This window comes from Microcaecilia unicolor, chromosome 6 (genome assembly GCF_901765095.1).
Source record: "Microcaecilia unicolor chromosome 6, aMicUni1.1, whole genome shotgun sequence".
NCBI classification, from domain to species: domain Eukaryota; kingdom Metazoa; phylum Chordata; class Amphibia; order Gymnophiona; family Siphonopidae; genus Microcaecilia; species Microcaecilia unicolor.
The window spans coordinates 35,110,601-35,129,409 of NC_044036.1; the positions used below are offsets into that span (position 1 = coordinate 35,110,601).

The 18,809-nt window shown below is 44.8% G+C and overlaps 1 protein-coding gene across 6 annotated transcripts in view; it reads left to right on the forward strand.

The window, feature by feature from the left end:
- MYSM1 (Myb like, SWIRM and MPN domains 1) overlaps nucleotides 1-17,592 on the forward strand; it is a 62,377-nt gene extending 44,785 nt beyond the window's left edge. For 4 of the 6 annotated variants that reach the window (XM_030206706.1, XM_030206708.1, XM_030206707.1 and 1 more), the window contains 5 exons: nucleotides 1,480-1,668; nucleotides 3,494-3,626; nucleotides 7,679-7,784; nucleotides 10,679-10,736; nucleotides 17,412-17,592. In XM_030206706.1, coding sequence (XP_030062566.1) covers nucleotides 1,480-1,668; nucleotides 3,494-3,626; nucleotides 7,679-7,784; nucleotides 10,679-10,736; nucleotides 17,412-17,573 — 648 coding nt within the window. In that variant the 3' untranslated portion in view covers nucleotides 17,574-17,592. The remainder of the gene's footprint in view (nucleotides 1-1,479; nucleotides 1,669-3,493; nucleotides 3,627-7,678; nucleotides 7,785-10,678; nucleotides 10,737-17,411) is intronic. The other 2 variants (XM_030206711.1, XM_030206710.1) reach the window with 2 other exon arrangements.
- The last annotated feature ends 1,217 nt before the right edge of the window (nucleotides 17,593-18,809 follow it).

The following is an 18,809-nucleotide window of genomic DNA, read 5'->3' on the forward strand; positions in this document are numbered from 1 at the left end:
CTGCTTTTCATCTTGCTCATCCTGCTGATTTTGGACTGTCAGTAGGTCACAGATTTGCTTTCTTGTTTCCCTATTATGCATAACAGTTATTTTTAATGAGATGCTTCCCCATATACATATGTACATGTGTGAAAATGTAATTATTTTTCATTTGTTGCTTAGCTGTATTTATTTATTTATTTATTTATTTGTGACATTTATATCCCACATTATCCCAAACAAATTTGAGTTCGATGTGGCTTACAATAAACAGTATAGGATACATAACAAAGAATAATGCATAAGAAACTAATGTGTTGTAAGAATCCAATTTTACAATACAATATCATAAACATACTGGGATATCTATGAAAGTTTAACATTTAGAAAATCTATTATGAATGAGAAATTGTACATGAAGCAAAGAGAAAGTTAATGGTAAATATAGTAATAACCAACTCAAGTAATAATTAGTTATTTTGAGATATGGTTGTTCTTTGTGAGGGTTTGTTTGAATAGGAACGATTTGAGGATTTTGCGGAATCTAGTCTATTCCTGTATATTTCTTATTTTGTGGTGTAAGGACTTCCACCATTTGGTTTCTAGGTAAGTCAAGTCTGCAGAGTGGACAGTTTTGTAGATCACTTTTTTGCAATTTGGGAGATGTAGTCCAAGGTAGTTTCTAGTCTCTTGTTTAGCATGTATTTGAGGTAAGTTTATTAATGTTGCCTAATTACTATAAGTACATAAGTAATGCCACACTGGGAAAAGACCAAGGGTCCATCGAGCCCAGCATCCTGTCCACGACAGCGGCCAATCCAGGCCAAGGGCACCTGGCGAGCTTCCCAAACGTACAAACATTCTATACAATCAAGCCATTGTGACATCACTAATGAGGTTGGCTCTTATTGGTGGAATGAGCCACTATGACATCACAATAGGTTAAATCACTGCTCTATGTAATAAAAGTGAGCCAAGTAGAGGACATAAGTACATAAGTAATGCCACACTGGGAAAAGACCAAGGGTCCATCGAGCCCAGCATCCTGTCCACGACAGCGGCCAATCCAGGCCAAGGGCACCTGGCAAGCTTCCCAAACGTACAAACATTCTATACATGTTATTCCCGGAATTGTGGATTTTTCCCAAGTCCATTTAGTAGCGGTTTATGGACTTGTCCTTTAGGAAACCGTCCAACCCCTTTTTAAACTCTGCTAAGCTAACCGCCTTCACCTCGTTCTCCGGCAACGAATTCCAGAGTTTAATTATGTGTTGGGTGAAGAAAGATTTTCTCTGATTTGTTTTAAATTTACTACACTGTAGTTTCATCATTGGAAAGTTTTGAATATTTGTTAGTATTTCTATACAAGTGATATAATCACAGAGATTTTATCTACCAACTCGCTTGCTGTGGTTTGTCAGGGATTGTAATATACGTCTTCATTAACTTGCCTTTGAATGTCCAGCTTCACATATACTCACGACACTCTGTTACTTACAGATTTGTGCAGCTGAGCCATGCAACAGTCTCAGCACGGGACTCCAGTGCGAGATGGACCCTGTGTCACAAACCTTAGCATCGGAGACGCTGGCTGCCAGAGGGTATAGTGTCATTGGCTGGTATCACTCTCACCCTGCCTTTGACCCCAACCCTTCCATACGAGATATTGATACCCAGGCTAAATACCAGGTACTTCTGAAAATTAAAGTATCTGTTTCACGTCTAGTATCTTCCTTTTAACTTGCATCAAATCAATAATGGTAACAGTGGAGTTTACAAGCTGCAAATTAGCCTGGTCTTCTATTGATCCACAGCCATTCAAAGGAAGAGTAGGATTAATTTTTATGCAAATGTAATTGAAGGTGAAGCATGAAGACACGGTAATATAAAAATAGGAGAGATTCGTGCAATATTTTATGCCACTCATAAATGTTGATAAAGATACCAGCAAAAAAAATAGTACTTGAGCTTCCACCCCCCATTTAATCTTACAATTGAAGGCCTTTCAGTCTCGGTAACTAAAAAAAAAAAAAAAAAAAAATGTCAACTAATTATGCTACCCAATTGTGCTGAAAACCTTTCAAAAGGAAAAAAAAAATCTGCTTTAAATTTACATGTACAAGAGGGGGTAATTGATAGAATGGGTGGCTGGATAGGTTGGGGCAAGGTGAATGACAGTTGTAAAAGGCTATCGTAGGATTGAACATAGGAGCATTTGTCAATACTAAGGTCCAAGGGGAGTTTATTTATTTATTTATTTATTGCATTTGTATCCCACATTTTCCCACCTTTTTGCGGGTTCAGTGTGGCTTACAAAATGAGATGAATGATGGAAATACAGTTTGTTACAAATTGGTTATGGATTACATTGTGCAGAGTTGTGCGAGACAATCGAAGTGTCGTTAAGGAATGTAACAATGGAACACAGACATTGAAACGTTGGAAGGAGACAATGGGAGCTTAAAGGGCGATAATAAGGCATAAAGACATATGGTATGCATATTTCTGTGAGTAAAGGTATGAGTGATGCGAGATTACGGGGGATGAGAGTTCAGAAGTGGATGTATGATGCATTAGTGAACAGTGAGAGTGGACTCTATGTGTTTTGGCTCTTTCCGTAAATTTTTTCAAAAAGATGGGTCTTCAATAATCTGCGGAAGGAAGCTTGCTCGTGGATCGTTCTTAAGTTGCGCGGCAGTGTATTCCAAAACTGCGTGCTCATGTGAGAAAAGGTTGACGCGTGTAGCGACTTGTATTTCAAGCCCTTGCAATTGGGGAAGTGGAGGTTGAGGAAGGTTCGGGATGATCTTTTGGCGTTTCTGGGTGGCAAGTCTATTAACTCAGACATGTAGGCTGGGGCTTCGCCGTGAATGATTTTGTGGACTAATGTGCATACTTTAAAAGTTCAACTCACTAGGGTTTTGCAGCTCAAGCAGAACCGCTGAATGGAAGCCAACATTGGTGGGGGGACAAGGTCATAATTTAAGTTTATTTTTATCTAAGTATTAAGAAACGTCCCATTAACAAGGGGAGGGAGGGAAGAGGGGGGGGGGGAGAAAAACGGTTGATAACGATTATCAATATTATGTTCAAATGTAACATGCTCTGACATTTATTTTGCCATATAGAAACTGGTGGAATGTTTAATACGTTATCATCAATAAAAACAGTTGAAACAAATTTACATGTACATTTGCTAACTGATTAGCATAGAAACGTCTACTCTCCTCCTCCAGACATTCCTATCCCAGAAAAATATTAAAACATTTTTAGGGCATGGTTTGCGCTCACACATTCATAACTTCCGTGGGATACCTCAGCACGTCCCGCGTAAGCCCTTTTAAGCTGTAGTAAGCACGCATTAATGCTTACCACAGCTTAGTAAAAGAAGCCCTAAGACTTTAGCATTTATTTATACGATATAAACTGCTCTGAAAACCCTTGGCAGAAGGGCAAATTCTCAAGACGGCATGCTGTGTTAACTCCAAGTCCTGCACTTCTCTTCCTCCTTCAGAGTTACTTCTCCCGAGGAGGGGCAATGTTCATCGGGATGATCATAAGCCCTTATAACCGGAATAATCCGTTACCGTACTCCCAGCTCACCTGTCTGGTTATTAGTGATGAACTGAGCTGTGATGGATCTTACCGTAAGTATCTGAACACGGGGCTGCCCATGCCAGACATTTTAAGGGTCAGGGCTTGAGCCAGCTTTGCCATCTGTGAATATCCTATCCTTTAATCTTGTAGTCATGCCTAGACACCAACACAGGTACACAATGCTTTATCCAAAATCCTTGGGACCAGACATTTTTTTGGATTTCAGAATGGTAGTCGGGAAGATTAGGAATTAGGAGCTTAGTAAAAGTATTGCACAGCTTATCAGTACTAACTGGTAAATATCGTTCACTTTTACTTCTCACTGTTACCCATAGGGGAATCTGCAGCTGTTTTGGGTTGAGCATGTGGCGTAGAGCAGGCCTCGACAAATTTTCGTTAAATCTAGGAGCCAGCCCAAAAACAGAGCTGGCAGCTGAGACCTCTCTCGTATCTCCTTCCCCACTGCTCCAACTTTGTTCCCAGTGAGTGGTTTTTTTTTTTTTTAAAGGGGGGGGGGGGTTGGAGAAGCACCCTCTGCCAGATCAGCAGTAGCTCTTTTCCTATTCTATGGCCCTAGGCAATGACATTTTAGTAAATCAGTACCTTAAGGTGCCTATCAGGCTTATTTTCGAAAGAGAATGGCGCCCATCTTTCGACACAAATCGGGAGATAGGCGTCCTTCTCCCAGGATTGCCCAAATCGGCATAATCAAAAGCCGATTTTGGGCTTCCCCAACTGCTTTCCGTCGCGGGGACGACCATAGTTCCCGGGGGGGGGGGTGTTGGAAGCGTAGCGAAGGCGGGACTGGGGCGTGCCTAACACATGGGCGTCCTCGGCCGATAATGGAAAAAAGAAGGGCGTCCCTAACGAACACTTGGCCGTCTTTACTTGTTCCTTTTTTTTTTTTACGACCAAGCCACAAAAATGTGCCCTAAATGACCAGATGACCACCGGAGGGAATCGGGGATGTCCTCCCCCTACTCCCCCAGTGGTCACTAACCCCCTCCCACACTAAAAAAAAGGTTTTTTAAATATTTTTTCCAGCCTCTACGCCAGCCTCAAATATCATACCCAACTCCATGACAGCAGTATGCAGGTCCCTGGAGTGGGTACTGCAGTGCACTTCAGGCAGGCGGACCGAGGCCCATCCTCCCCCCCACCTGTGGTGGTAAATGTGAGCCCTCCAAAACCCACCACAAACCCACTGTACCCACATCTAGCTGCCCTCTTCATTCCTAAGGGCTGTGATAGTGGTGTACAGTTGTGAGTTTTTTTTTGGGGGGGGGCTCAGCACACAAGGTAAGGGAGCTATGCACCTGGGAGCTTTTTCTGAAGTCCACTGCAGTGCCCCCTAGGGTGCCCGATTGGTGTCCTGGCATATCAGGGGGACCAGTGCACTACGAATGCTGGCTCCTCCCATGACCAAATGGCTTGGATTTGGTCGTCTCTGAGATGGGCGTCCTCAGTTTCCATTATCGCCGAAAATCGGGGAAGACCATCTCTGGGGATGACCATCTACTCGAAGGTCGAAACGAAAGATGGCTGCCCATCTTGTTTCGATAATATGGGTTTCGCAGCCCCTTCGCAGGGACGTCCTGTGAGGATACCCTCAGGAAAACTTCGGCGCCCCGTTCGATTATGCTCCTCTATGCAAGTCACTGGCAGAAGCCAGCAGTCTCCCTTCCCAAAGCATGTTGTCAGCTGTGTGAGAGCAATGCCTTGATAGGTGAAGCAAAGAGGGAAGCCTCTGTTTCACACATCACCTTGGCCTGGGTCCCCATTAGTCAGTTCTCTCTGTGTCATATACCTACATGGCTTGAAACCGTGAGACTTTCCAAACTTCCTGAATCGCACAGCTCAAGTATGTGGAGAGCCGATCACTTTGCAGAGGCAGGAGGAGCAGTTTCTGAAAACAAATAGGCAGGCGATTTTCAAGATCCAGCACGGAATAGAAAAAAAAGATGTGAATCGCCAATGGCAATGTTGAGAAAAATAATTTATTCACCACATCATTTAAAAAAAAAAGGCCGAGACAGCCGCGTTTCGCTCTCCTAAGGGGCTGCATCAGGGGCTAGCATTTAACAACCGAGTGGTGCAGTAAAACCAATTCCACCTACTGGACTAAAACAACTCCTCTCCTGAGAAGCAGCTGCTGCGAAACGCGGCCATGTCGGGCTTTTTTAAAATGATGTGGTGAATTAATTATTTTTCCTCAACATTGTCATTGGCGATTTGCAGCTTTTTTTCTATTCCGTGCTTTAGTAGTTTCTGAGGCAGCACTGTAAAATGGGGGGGGGGGGGGGAGATAAAAAAACATATTTTAGGAGGGATATGAAATCCCGGGTACCAGGGTGCAATTTCTAGGCGGCATGTTAACCTGGCACCTGGGATTTTTTCGAAGCCCTGGCATGGGGCATGTTTGGCGCCAGATATGATCTTTGGTGTATATACAACCTTCATGAAAAAAATTTTGGTTTTTGGAGCCTTTGTTCTCAGATTTATTTCGGATAAGAGAATTGTGTACCTGTATTTGTGTAGAAAGTTAGACCTAGAAATACATTCTGGGCTCCAGAGATATCAAATCAGTTTCAGGGGTAAAGCCTTACAGGGCATTTGTCATTACATGCATTTCCAGCAAGATTGTTCTCTGTTCTTGTTTTCTAAGCTTCAAGTTTAGTGAGAAGCAGGATTTAAATCATTAAGGGGTCCTTATAACAAGGTGCGCTGAAATATGGGCTGTACTAGTGTAGGCGTGTGTTTCGGATGCGTGCAGGTCAGGGCCCCCGAGAGACTAGGCCGGGCCCGAGGCAAAGCCGCCCTGTCTCCACCAACCCGCTGCCCTGCCTCCCCGCTCCCGTCGCTCTCCCTGCCGCTGCTGCCCCCATCGCTCCCCCCGCTGCTGCAGTCCGCGGTCTCACCTGCTTGCCTCCACGGCTCCGGGCTCCCTTTATTCAAAGCAGCAGTCGCAGATCGGGTCTCTTCTGGCCTTCCCGTCCTGTGTCCCGCCCTCGTCTGATCTATCTTCCGGTTTCCGCGAGGGCGGGACACAGGGAGGGAAGGCCAGAAGAGAGGCGATCTGCAACTGCCACTTTGAATGCAGGCGGCCCGGAGCCGAGGAGGCAGGCAGGTGAGACCGGGACCGCAGCGCCGGTGGCCTGACTCTGACGCCAGGCCCCCCTTGGAGGCCCGGGGAATTTTGCGCCCCTGCCCCCCCCCCCCCCCCCTCGGCGGCCCTGGTTCAGATCCATTTTTCAGCGCGCCTCTAAAAGGGGCCTTAAAAAAAATTTTATTTTTGCCGAAAATGGACATGCATCAAAATAAAAATTGGCGAGTCCATTATAGGTCTCATCCAGTGGCGTTCCTAGGGGGGCGGACACCCGGGGCGGCGCCCCACCCCCCGGGTGCAGCGCCCCCCCCTCCCCCGATGCAGCGCGGAGCCCCCCCCCCCGGGTGCACGCCGTTGGGGGGGCGGGGTGCCGCAGCGTGCGCCTGCTGCGAGTTTACTAACTTTGCTCGTTTGCTGCAGCTCCCTCTGCCCCAGAACAGGAAGTAACCTGTTCCGGGGCAGAGGGAGCTGCAACAAACGAGAGAAGTTAGCGAACTCTTGCAGCAGGCGCGCGCCGCGGCGTGCACCCGGGGCGGACCACCCCCACCGCGCCCCCCCCACCCCCCCCCCCCCCCCCCCCCTTGGTACGCCACTGGTCTCATCTTACTGCCACTCATTGACTTAGCAGTAAGGTCTCACGTGGTAACCGTGTGGTAATCATGTACACGCGTAGCATGACGATTACCGCCCGGTTTCCTCCACGCACAGGAAAATAAAAATTATTTTCCTGCAGGCGCAGCAAACACGCGTAAAAAATGAAATTACCGCCTGTGCCATGCAGTAGACATGTGGTAACTCCAAATTGGCGTGCATTGGGCGCACATAGGTGCTTATGCGGCTTAGTAATAGGGCCCCTAAGTCTTGATTAACAGAAAGCAATCTCACTAGAACTGCAGTGAATGAAATCCGGTGTGAAGTGTTTTTGTGGTTCTGTGGTTTCCGTTATGACTTTCGGCTTCATGCAAACTACTACAGGGTTTCTTTTATGCTTTACAGGTCTGCCTTACAAGTTTGAAGTGCACCAAATGTTGGAAGAACCACAGTGGGAATTGGTACTTGAAAAAATGAGATGGATAATAGAAAAATATAGGCTATTCCCTAGGTATGCACAATGTCTAATCATAAACTGAATGGAGGCGGTCCGCTGTGGTTGGCTGTGGCCAGTCAGAGTTGTGAAAGGGGTTTCCTCAGTTTTCCCTAAGGGCTGCTGTGAAAAGACGGTTGTGTGTAATCATTAACACAAGTTCTTACAGCTTCTAGTAAAGAGAGGCTACACAGCCTAAGAAACAAGATGGCAGGGAGCAAAAGCTCAAGATTTTCTTTAGGCATTCTCTGTTTGATTTTAATTCATGTCCTCATACTCTGCGTTTCTGTTCTCTTTATAGTTCTGTTGCACTTTATTCCTACCCACTTATATCTTTTCATAATCATACAGTTACTCAAAAAAAAATTGTTGTACCATTTTGTCTCCTCCTCACATCCAGTAACTCCGCTATGCTTCCTCTTCGTATTGCTCACCCTTCCCAATATTCTCCCCCCAGTGCAAGTCCTCACCACTATCAGATCCACTATTCTGTCTACTGCTCTTGAGCTCCACAGCATTCTAACTCATCCATCCTCACCCCTGTCCCCGAGAGCATCTCATGCTGTTCACCATCACTGCGTTTCCATTTCTCCACAATCTCTTCCCTTAGCTTGCAACAGCTGTCGCCATCCTGTCCCTCCAAGGCAGCTTTCACCCAATTTTGCGTTCTGTAACTCATCAGACCTCCTTTTTATCCATTTCTTTCCTGCCTTATTCCCTGTGGAATGGCTGCTATATTTCCAAAAAAAGACAGAGGCAGGTGGCGTCTTCAGTTATCAGGTCCTGAAACTTTTGTTGCTCAGTAAATTGGTTAGTATGAAAGGTGCCACATGCCTAATCTCCTTACCTTTCTCCACTTTCCTTCCAAATCTCTTTCCCCTCTTGTTTATTTATTAAGGGGCCCTTTTACTAAGGTGCCTAAGCCCGTACAACACACGTCAAATTGGAACTACCGCATGGCCCGGGCGGTAATTTCATTTTTGATGCGCGTCCAAAACACTCAGTAGAAATTTTCTACCGCATGGCGCTTACCCGGCTGTAATTGGCAGTGTACACCGCTGACAATTACCGCCAGGTTAACGCGTGAGACCTTACCAGTAAATCAAAGGGTGGCGATAAGGTCTCAGGCCGAAAATGGACGCGCTTTGATTTTAATTTTGCCCCACATCCATTTTCGGCCACAAAAAAAAAGATTTTTTTTTTTTTTTTTTGCAGTCGCGCCTTAGTAAAAGGGCCCCTAAGATTTACCACACTACCTTGCATGACGAACAGAACAAAGCAGTTAATAAATTCATAGGAAAGAAAAGAATGCTTAAGAGCAGAAGAGAACCATGTCCCAAGCACAATCGTCTCTTAGAAAAAGAGAGCTGAGGAGGTTAGCATACGTAATAGAGTAAAGAGGAGAGAAAGATCACTGGTACAGATCCTCGCCCTATCGACCCTGCAGGTCCCAGAGGTCCCCTTGAATGCATGGGGAAAAATAAGTGGGTTTTTATGGTGGTCATAAATTGGGGGGGGGGGGGGGGGGGGGGGGACTACACAAGCAGCTGTCCTGAGTCAAGTAAAGATGGTGCTAGCAAAATTCACTCTAGCCACTATTTGGTGCTGGTGCTGGAACCAACTATATGTATAGAGCAGTATTGAACCATTATTGGGCTCATTTTTGAAAGAGAAGGACGCCCATCTTTCGACATAAATCGGAAGATGGATGTCCTCCCAGGGTCATCCAAATCGGTTTAATCGAAAGCCGATTTTGGACGTCCCCAACTGCTTTCCGTCGCAGGGATGGCCAAAGTTCAAGGGAGCGTGTCGGAGGCGTAGTGAAGGCAGGACTTGGGCTTGCCTAATACTTGGACGTCCTCGACCCATAATCGAAAGAAACAAGGACGTCCCTGACGAACACTTGGACGACTTTACCTGGTTGTGTTTTTCTTACGACCAAGGCACAAAAAGGTGCCTGAAATGACCAGATGATCACTGGAGAGAATCAGGGATGACCTCCCCTTTCTCCCCCAGTGTTCACTAACCCCCTCCCACCCTCAAAAAACATCTTTAAAAATATTGATTGCCAGCCTCTATGCCAGCCTCAGATGTCATACTCAGCTCCACCACAGCAGTATGCAGGTCCCTGGAGCAGTTTTAGTGGGTGCAGTGCACTTCAGGCAGGTGGACCCAGGCCCATCCCTCTCCCTATCTGTTACGTTTGTGGAGGAAACAGCGAGCCCTCCAAAACCCACCACAAACCCACTGTACCCACATCTAGGTGCCCCCCTTCACCCGTAAGGGCTATGGTAGTGGTGTACAGTTGTGGGTAGTGGGGTTTGGGGGGCTCAGCAAACATGGTAAGGGAGCTATGTACCTAGGAGCAATTTATGAAGTCCACTGCAGTGCCCGGTTGGTGTCCTGGCATGTCAGGGGGACCAGTGCACTACAAATGCTGGCTCCTCCCACGACCAAATGACTTGCATTTGGTCGTTTCTGACATGGACGTCCTTAGTTTCGATTATGGCCGAAAATCAGGGATGACCAAATTTAAGGATTTTGACGCCTCTGACCGTATTATCGAAACGAAAGATGGACGTCCATCTTGTTTCGAAAATACGGGTTTCCCCGCCCCTGCATGGGGAGGTTTTGCGAGGACGTCCCTTTCGAAAATGCCCCTCCACGTGGTTTACTTTAGAGCTGCTTAGCTAAGTGTGTTGTTCCTGAATATTGCTGGTGTATTATAGCTACCAGCAGTCAGTATATTACGTCTATATTCAGCACTTCCGAATATTTGTACGTCAATGACACAGCTGGCATTTAAGAAAATATGCTGACCACTGGGTGTGAATTTTGACCCATATGTATAGTCTATCTATTGAATACATATATAATAATCATCTTTTTTTTTTTTTTGCTTTTTTGAGTAGCAGTGTTCCCATGGATAAAATATTTCGAAGAGATTCGGATTTGACCTGCTTGCAGAAAGTAAGCTATTTTAAGACTTGCATTATTTAGCTAGTAGATAGTAAATGTGGGTAGTATGTAAAAAACAATTTTCACTTTAATATTTAAAAGAACGTTTTAATATGCAATCAACTTAAAAAAATTACAACATCAAATAGAAGAAAAAGTAGCAAAACTGTCCAAGAGCCAATAAAAACCAAATAAATCATATCTTGCTTTTTAAATAACCACAATGGGCTATGAACTGGTCATCAAGAAAGCAAAAAAGTAGTCACGTTAAAACATCACCACAAGGCCCTTCGTGGGCCTTTTACAAAGGCACGCTAGTATTTTTAGTGCACGCTAAAAATAAAGCGTGAGCTAAATGCTAGAGATGCCCATATATTCCTGTTCGGGCATCGCTAGCATTTAGCACATGATAATGCTACCACGCCTTTGCAAAGTTCCAGCAGGTAAATTAAGAAATCTCCTCAGTTGACTTGGTCTATTAATTGTTCCTGACTTTTAATAGGTTCTTCCAAATGGATGGGTTCAATAAAAATATACTCTTTACACTTATGTTTGAGAAAGCACTTATGTGCTCTTCTACTAAGCTGCAGTAAAATGTGGCATTAGGACTCCTTTGTGTGGGTTTTCCCAAAGGCTAAGGTCATTTTTACCACAGCCGTAAAAATGGCCTTTTTGTATTAATGGCCATGCACTGATGTTACCATTAATGCATAAAAACAAAAAACCAAGACTCACGAAGCACTCTAGATCCTGGCTAATGCAATACAGATCCAGGTGTCTCCTATGGCATACAACACCAATATTAATACTTTTTTACTCACTGCTCTTAGTATAAATGTGATAAAGAGAGCCCTCAGTAAAAAACACTTTTTTTAGAGGCAATATGTTTCTTTGCTGAGTGGTATAGCACTTCTTTCATCGGGTCTCTCTTAGTTTTCTGTATGTGCTGTTGCCTCACACCTTAGTGCTCTATTCAAAATGAAATCAAAATGTGAACTTATCTGGATCAAAATATGCTGCCTCGTTGCTTCACAACAGATTATGGCCTCCCCTTGAAACGCCTGACTCTGCGGGTTTCATAGAGTCTTTCTTCAGGGACTCGGGTTAGAGCGGTCTCAAAACTCACTGTGAAGTCTAACCCCAGTCCCTGAAGAAACACTCTAGGAAACCCGCGGAGTCAGGCATTTCAAGGGGAGGCCATAATCTGTTGTGAAGCAACGGAATTCTACTACATATCCTTGAATACTTTGGAATCAGAGGCAACGTTCTCAATTGGTTCAAGGGGTTCCTAACCACACGATCATATCAAGTGACATCAAATTCGATTACATCAGCGACATGGACACCTGAATGCGGAGTTCCACAGGGATCCCCTCTATCACCGACCTTATTCAACCTAATGATGATACCCTTGGCCAAGCTACTATCAAATCACCCCCTCAACCCATACATATACGCTGATGATGTAATGATCTACATCCCATTTAAACAAGATTTAAAATAAATCTCCAATGATATCAACCAAAGTCTACATATCATGCACTCATGGGCAGATGCATTTCAGCTGATACTTAATGCAGAAAAAACCCAATGCCTAATACTCACCTCTCAACACAGTACGAACAAATTCACCACCATCAACACACCAAAACTGAACCTACCAATTTCTGACACCCTAAAGATTCTTGGAGTAACCATAGATCGACACCTAACACTTGAGAGTCATGCGAAAAATACAACCAAAAAGATGTTCCTCTCAATGTGGAAATTAAAAAGAATAAGACCATACTTCCCAAGGACCGTCTTCCAAAATCTGGTACAATCATTAGTACTCAGTCATCTAACGCGCCTATAACACAGCTTAGTCCCCTGTTATGTAATTCTATGCTCACGTTCAGTCTTGTAGGCTGTTTTCTTCCTCTGATAGCAAGTGTTATCTCCTTATGGCCAAAATTAGTTTAGATTCAAACTGGGGGGGGGGGGGATCCTTTTAGTAAAGTGCGCTGAAAAATGGCCTGCGGTAGTATAGGCGCGTGTTTTGGGCGCATGCAGAATCATTTTTCAGTGCACCTGCAAAAAAATGCCTTGTTTAAAATTTTTGCCAAAAATGGACGTGCGGCAAAATGAAAATTGCTGCGCGTCCATTTTGGGTCTGAGACCTTACTGCCAGCCATTGACCTAGCGGTAAAGCCTCACACGGTAACCGGGTGGTAATGGTCTACGCGTATCAAATGCTACTTGGCGCGTCCAAAAGTAAAAATTATTTTTCAGAGGCGCATATCAGATTCGCACCAAAAATGAAAATACTACACGAGCCACATGTTAGCCAGGCAGTAACTCCATTTTGGCATACGTTGGGCACGCGTAGACACTTATGCGGCTTAGTAAATGGGCCCCTGAGTATGAAAGAGAGAGCCACAGAATGATGTAATATTTCGGAGAAAATGAAAAACTTGAGTTCCAATATTCAAAACAACTTAAGCAGGCAAAAGAGGCTCCTGCCAGCTTCAATCGCCTGTGGCCGCCTAATCCTTGATATTTAGCGGCACTAAACTGGGCGGTGCTGCTGACTATCACCTATGACTGCCCATAAAATAAGCAAAAAACAAGGGAGAATATGTGCTCAGTTTAAATCACAATTATATCGATGACTTTTTTTTTTTAAATCTGTCTTCTGTATTTTCTATGTTTATGAAAATTAAAAATGGAGGATACAAAGGCCTCAGCAGTCAAGACTAAAAGCTATAGCATAAAGAGCACTTAAACTGTGTGATCATACTCTTCAGTCATTCTGAATACTGCAACGTCTCAAACTTTAGACCAGTCATCGGCCAAAAGCAAATCTACCTCACGTATATTCGTTGTGGATATCCTTTAAACATAGAATAGTGGTAGTTCATGAAAATTTATGTTCGATGTGTAACAGAAGAAACAAATCTCCGCAGAAATATGTAGCGTCAAACAAAACAGCGAAGATGACTCAAAAAGTGGACGACGCTCCAGATAAAAATAACTGTTTATTGAAGGTTGAACAAGACTCGACACAGCTATGTTTCGGCCTATGAGTCTTGTCTACTCCTGATGCAGGCCTCATAGGCCGAAACACAGCTGTGTCGAGTCTTGTTCAGCCTTCAATAAACAGTTATTTTTATGGATCCTAAGGAGCTTAGCCGAGATTGGGTGGCAGAGCCGGTGGCGGGAGGCGGGGATGGTGCTGGGCAGACTTATACGGTCTGTGCCAGAGCCGGTGGTTGGGAGGCGGGGATAGTGCTGGGCAGACTTGTACGGTCTGTGCCAGAGCCGGTAGTCGGAGGCGGGACTTGTGGTTGGGAGGCGGGGATAGTGCTGGGCAGACTTATACAGTCTGTGCCAGAGCTGGTGGTGGGAGGCGGGGCTGGTGGTTGGGAGGCGGGGACAGTGCTGGGCAGACTTATACGGTCTGTGCCCTGAAAGGGACAGGTACAAATCAAGGTAAGGTATGCACAAAAAGTAGCACATATGAGTTTATCTTGTTGGGCAGACTGGATGGACCGTGCAGGTATTTTTCTGCCATCATTTACTATGTTACTATGTGGTTCGTCGTCCACTTTTTGAGTCGTTTTCGCTGTTTTTTTTTCTTTTTTGACGCTGCAAATTTCTGTTCTGCATATTCGTTGTGGATATCCTGAAAACCTGACTGCTTAGGTATATTCCAAGGATTGAGAACCTGTGACCTAACCTCTTGTCAGCCTCTTACTCCCAGGTCGTTCTCTCAGCATTAGACCCCCTTCTCCCACTCTCATCCTTTACCATCTGCTCTTTTGCCCTTTCTCTCATCTTAGCTCTGAGCCCCCTTCTCCTAGTTCCAACATCATATTCTTCTCATCAGACCCCTTTTCATACCTGCTTTGAACCTCTAAATACCTTGCAGAGAGATAGAAGCTTATGTTTTTACTGCCACCGCTCTGCCTGTTCTCTGCTGACTCTGTCCCTGACACTGTGCAGGAGTTGAAAGCAGAAAGCACGTATTTCCTGTTTCTCATGCAGTGCAGGGGATTTAGAAGTGATAGGCAGGTAGGAGAAGTGAGCTGATGTGGTCCCCAGTTCATCGCCTGTGCGCATCATCCTTTCTGCGACCCTGTTGGTTCTGCACTGCTGCTCGTGTGCTCCGAGTCCTAGGCGCCGTGCACCTGGCAGCTGGGGTTCGTGGAGCCTTGCTCTGATATATCCAAGACCAGCCATAAAGGCAAGGTCAGAAAGTGCTGCCTCTAGCATTGGTACCAGCCTGATTTTAAGAAGTACATAAGTAATGCCACACTGGGAAAAGACCCAAGGGTCCATCGAGCCCAGCATCTTGTCCACAACAGCGGCCAATCCAGGCCAAGGGCACCTGGCAAGCTTCCCAAACGTACAAATATTCTATACAATCAAGCCATTGTGACATCACTAATGAGGTTGGCTCTTATTGGTGGAATGAGCCACTATGACATCACAATAGGTTAAATCACTGCTCTATGTAATAAAAGTGAGCCAAGTAGAGGACATAAGTACATAAGTAATGCCACACTGGGAAAAGACCAAGGGTCCATCGAGCCCAGCATCTTGTCCACAACAGCGGCCAATCCAGGCCAAGGCCACCTGGCGAGCTTCCCAAATGTACAAACATTCTATACACGTTATTCCTGGAGTTGTGGATTTTTCCCAAGTCCATTTAGTAGTGGTTTATGGACTTGCCCTTTAGGAAACTGTCTAACCCCTTTTTAAACTCTGCTAAGCTAACCGCCTTCACCAATTCCAGAGTTTAATTATTAATTCCAGAATTATTATTAAGGAAATATTATTCATTTCCTATTTTGCTCTTTGCCTCTAAAAACTGCCGTAAGGGGCCCTTTTGCTAAAAGGTTGGCATGCAACAACAGGCTTGCTGCGTGCCAATCTAGAACTATCGCCAGGCTTCTACAGGAGCCCGGCGGTAGTTCCCACCCCCAGTGTGCGCCATTTCAGGCGCTACAAAAATATTTTCTATTTTAGTAGCGCCGCTGCTTACCCGCCGAGTTAGTGCAGGAGCCCTTACCACCACCTCAGTGGCCGCCCGGTAAGTTCTCCCCCCTGAAATGGTCGCCCGGTAAAAGGGGGGGTCTCAGCTTTTACCGCAGCTTAGTAAAAGGATCCCTAAGTGACTACCATGGTTTTAGGTAGGGAAGAGCTGTGGTCTTGTGGAGGAGTAGCCTAGTGGTTAGTGCAGTGGACTTTGATCCTGGGGAACTGAGTTCGATTCCCACTACAGCTCCTTGTGACTCTGGGCAAGTCACTTAACCCTCCATTGCCCCTGGTACAAAATAAGTGCCTGAATATATGTAAACCACTTTGAATGTAGTTGCAAAAACCTCAGAAAGGTGGTATATCATTTCCCTTTCCCTATTTGAGATTCTACATGGAATGTTGCTACTATTGGAGATTCTAGATGGAATGTTGCTACTATTGAGATTCTGTTGCTACTATTGGAGATTCTACATGGAATGTTGCTATTCCACTAGCAACATTCCATGTAGATGCCTGCCCTTGCAGATTAGCAACGCGGCTGCGCAAGCTTCTGTTTCTGTGAGTCTGACGTTCTGCACGTCAGACTCACAGAAACAGAAGCCTGCGCGGCCGCATTGCTGATCTGCAAGGGCAGGCTTCTACATGGAATGTTGCTAGTGGAGGAGTAGCCTAGTGGTTAGTGCAGTGGACTTTGATCCTGGGGAACTGAGTTCGATTCCCACTACAGCTCCTTGTGACTCTGGGCAAGTCACTTAACCCTCCATTGCCCCTGGTACAAAATAAGTACCTGAATATATGTAAACCGCTTTGAATGTAGTTGCAAAAACCTAAGAAAGGCGGTATATCAAGTCCCATTTCCCTTTCCCTTATGACATCAGAATATCAGAGCCAAGTATCAGGCAATCAAGCCATTGTGACATCACTGATGAGCTTGTCTCTTATTGGTGGAATTAGTTGAGGAATAGCCTAGTGGTTAGTGCAGTGGACTTTGATCCTGGGGAACTGAGTTCAATTCCCACTGCAGCTCCTTGTGGCTCTGGGCAAGTCACTTAACCCCTGGTACAAAATAAGTACCTGAATATATGTAAACCGCTTTGAATGTAGTTGCAAAAACCTCAGAAAGGCGGTATATCAAGTCCCATTTCCCTTCCCTTCCACCACTGTCTGTGTGACATTAGAAGGTCACATTGTTTTTTCTCTTTGTCTGAGTTTACCCAGCTGCAATTGTTTATACCCCCCTTTTCGAGTGCCAGGCATATGCACCCCAGAGGTGGCTGCCCTTATTTGCGCTATGATACTGTAAAAAAAAAAACTACATAATGTGCTCTGGAAATCCAAATTACTGTTTATTCTAAGTTAAGCATCAAGCCATATAAGACATAGATTAGTCCAACTCCTGCAAAATTTCTTTCTTTTTGTTGGTACCAACCGAATTCTAGCCTTGTTTTTTTTTTTTTCCCAAATCCCACCCCTGTTCATTCTGGTCCTTGCCAGCTGCACCCTTTTGTGTGCTTTTGCCTGATTGCATACCCTTTAAGAGTTGGGTTAAAAAGGTCAGGCCCAGTCTGACATAGAGAGAATGTTTCATGCCAAATCAATGTTTATTCAGGCATGTGTGAATTTAAATCAAACTACTGTGATTTTTTTTCTTCTCTTTTAATTTAGCTGTTGACGTGTTTGAGGAGAATATTGGAAAAGGTTGCCAACTGCTTTATTGCTGAAGAATTCCTGACCCAGATTGAACATTTGTTTCTGTCTAGTTACAAAACCGTGAACAGCAACCTTGAGGAGCATAAGACCTCATCCCCAGAAGAAAGTTCAATGTGACAGACTAAAACAAGGACATCGGGGGGAAAAAAAATACCAGTTGGCCAGTTTAATTTCTGAAGGACAGCTTCTATGCCAGTTTCCACATTTACTCAAGCAATTCCTCAATCATAATGTAATACCTTGGTGAGGCTTCATCCAGAACTGGAACTATCGTTTGCACTTAGCGTGGAGTGCCGGTGTCCGTCCGTCCCCCCACCTAAAGTCCTGCATCCAAGCAGTAATTTTTGTGGCCTGAGCACTGGAGCATCTTAGTAAATTCAGAAGCTAGTATGTTTTGATAACTTTTTTTTTTCCTGGAAGTAATAACGTTTCAGCCTGACTGCTGGATTCTAAAAGCTCTGCACTGAGGCTACTCACTCTGGGTCCCATTGCCAGCTATGAGTTTTCATAACAGATGAGTCAACAGGTCTTGAGACTATCGCGATTCCGGCACTGATACGGAGCTTGCTGTGGGATGACCTTGGTCCTCTTGGTTGGAATCATTCTGCAAGTGAGAAAGCGTACACTAGTGCAGGTGGAAAATCCCTGTATTACACTCGCATAACAGTATTTAAGAGGATCATGGCTGCGGCAGAGACATGGAGCAAATGCCACTGTGAAACTGATCAAAGCCAGTGCCAGTATATATTAATTTACACAAGTTAAGCAGTGTGAAATTACCCACATAATTTGCTTTTTACTGTAATTACAGCTCCCAGTTGTGTATGAGAAGTGTTATTTCTATATATTTTCAAAGTCGCATTCAAATAACTAAATTCCCAAGCAACATCCATGTCCAACATTTAAAAAAATAAAATGATATATAAACAATAGTTATTGTCCTAATTTGGAAACAATACCTAAACCTAAAATGACCTGAACTCTTTGGGAAGCCACATTGAGCCGTATCAGGAAAAGGAAGGAAATTTTTACAACTGCTGCTGCTTTGCAGCTGGTCATACTGTACTGGGATAGAACTGATGTTGGCAATTGTTTATTATTCTAATAGTGCACACTGGCAATTCTATAAAGTGTGTCAAACGTTAGGCATCAAAATACTGGGCGCCATTCACAGGTTTTATAATGGCATCTGGGTACCAAGATTCCATTACATAATACCAGTGGCATAGCTACAGGGGCCTGGGCTCCCCAAATTGGATATGGGGCCCCTGGTTTGGTTGGCGGGGATCTCCAATCCCCGCCAGCTGAAGCCTTTCTCCAGCACTGTTCTCTGCGCATTGCCTGCCCTGCTTT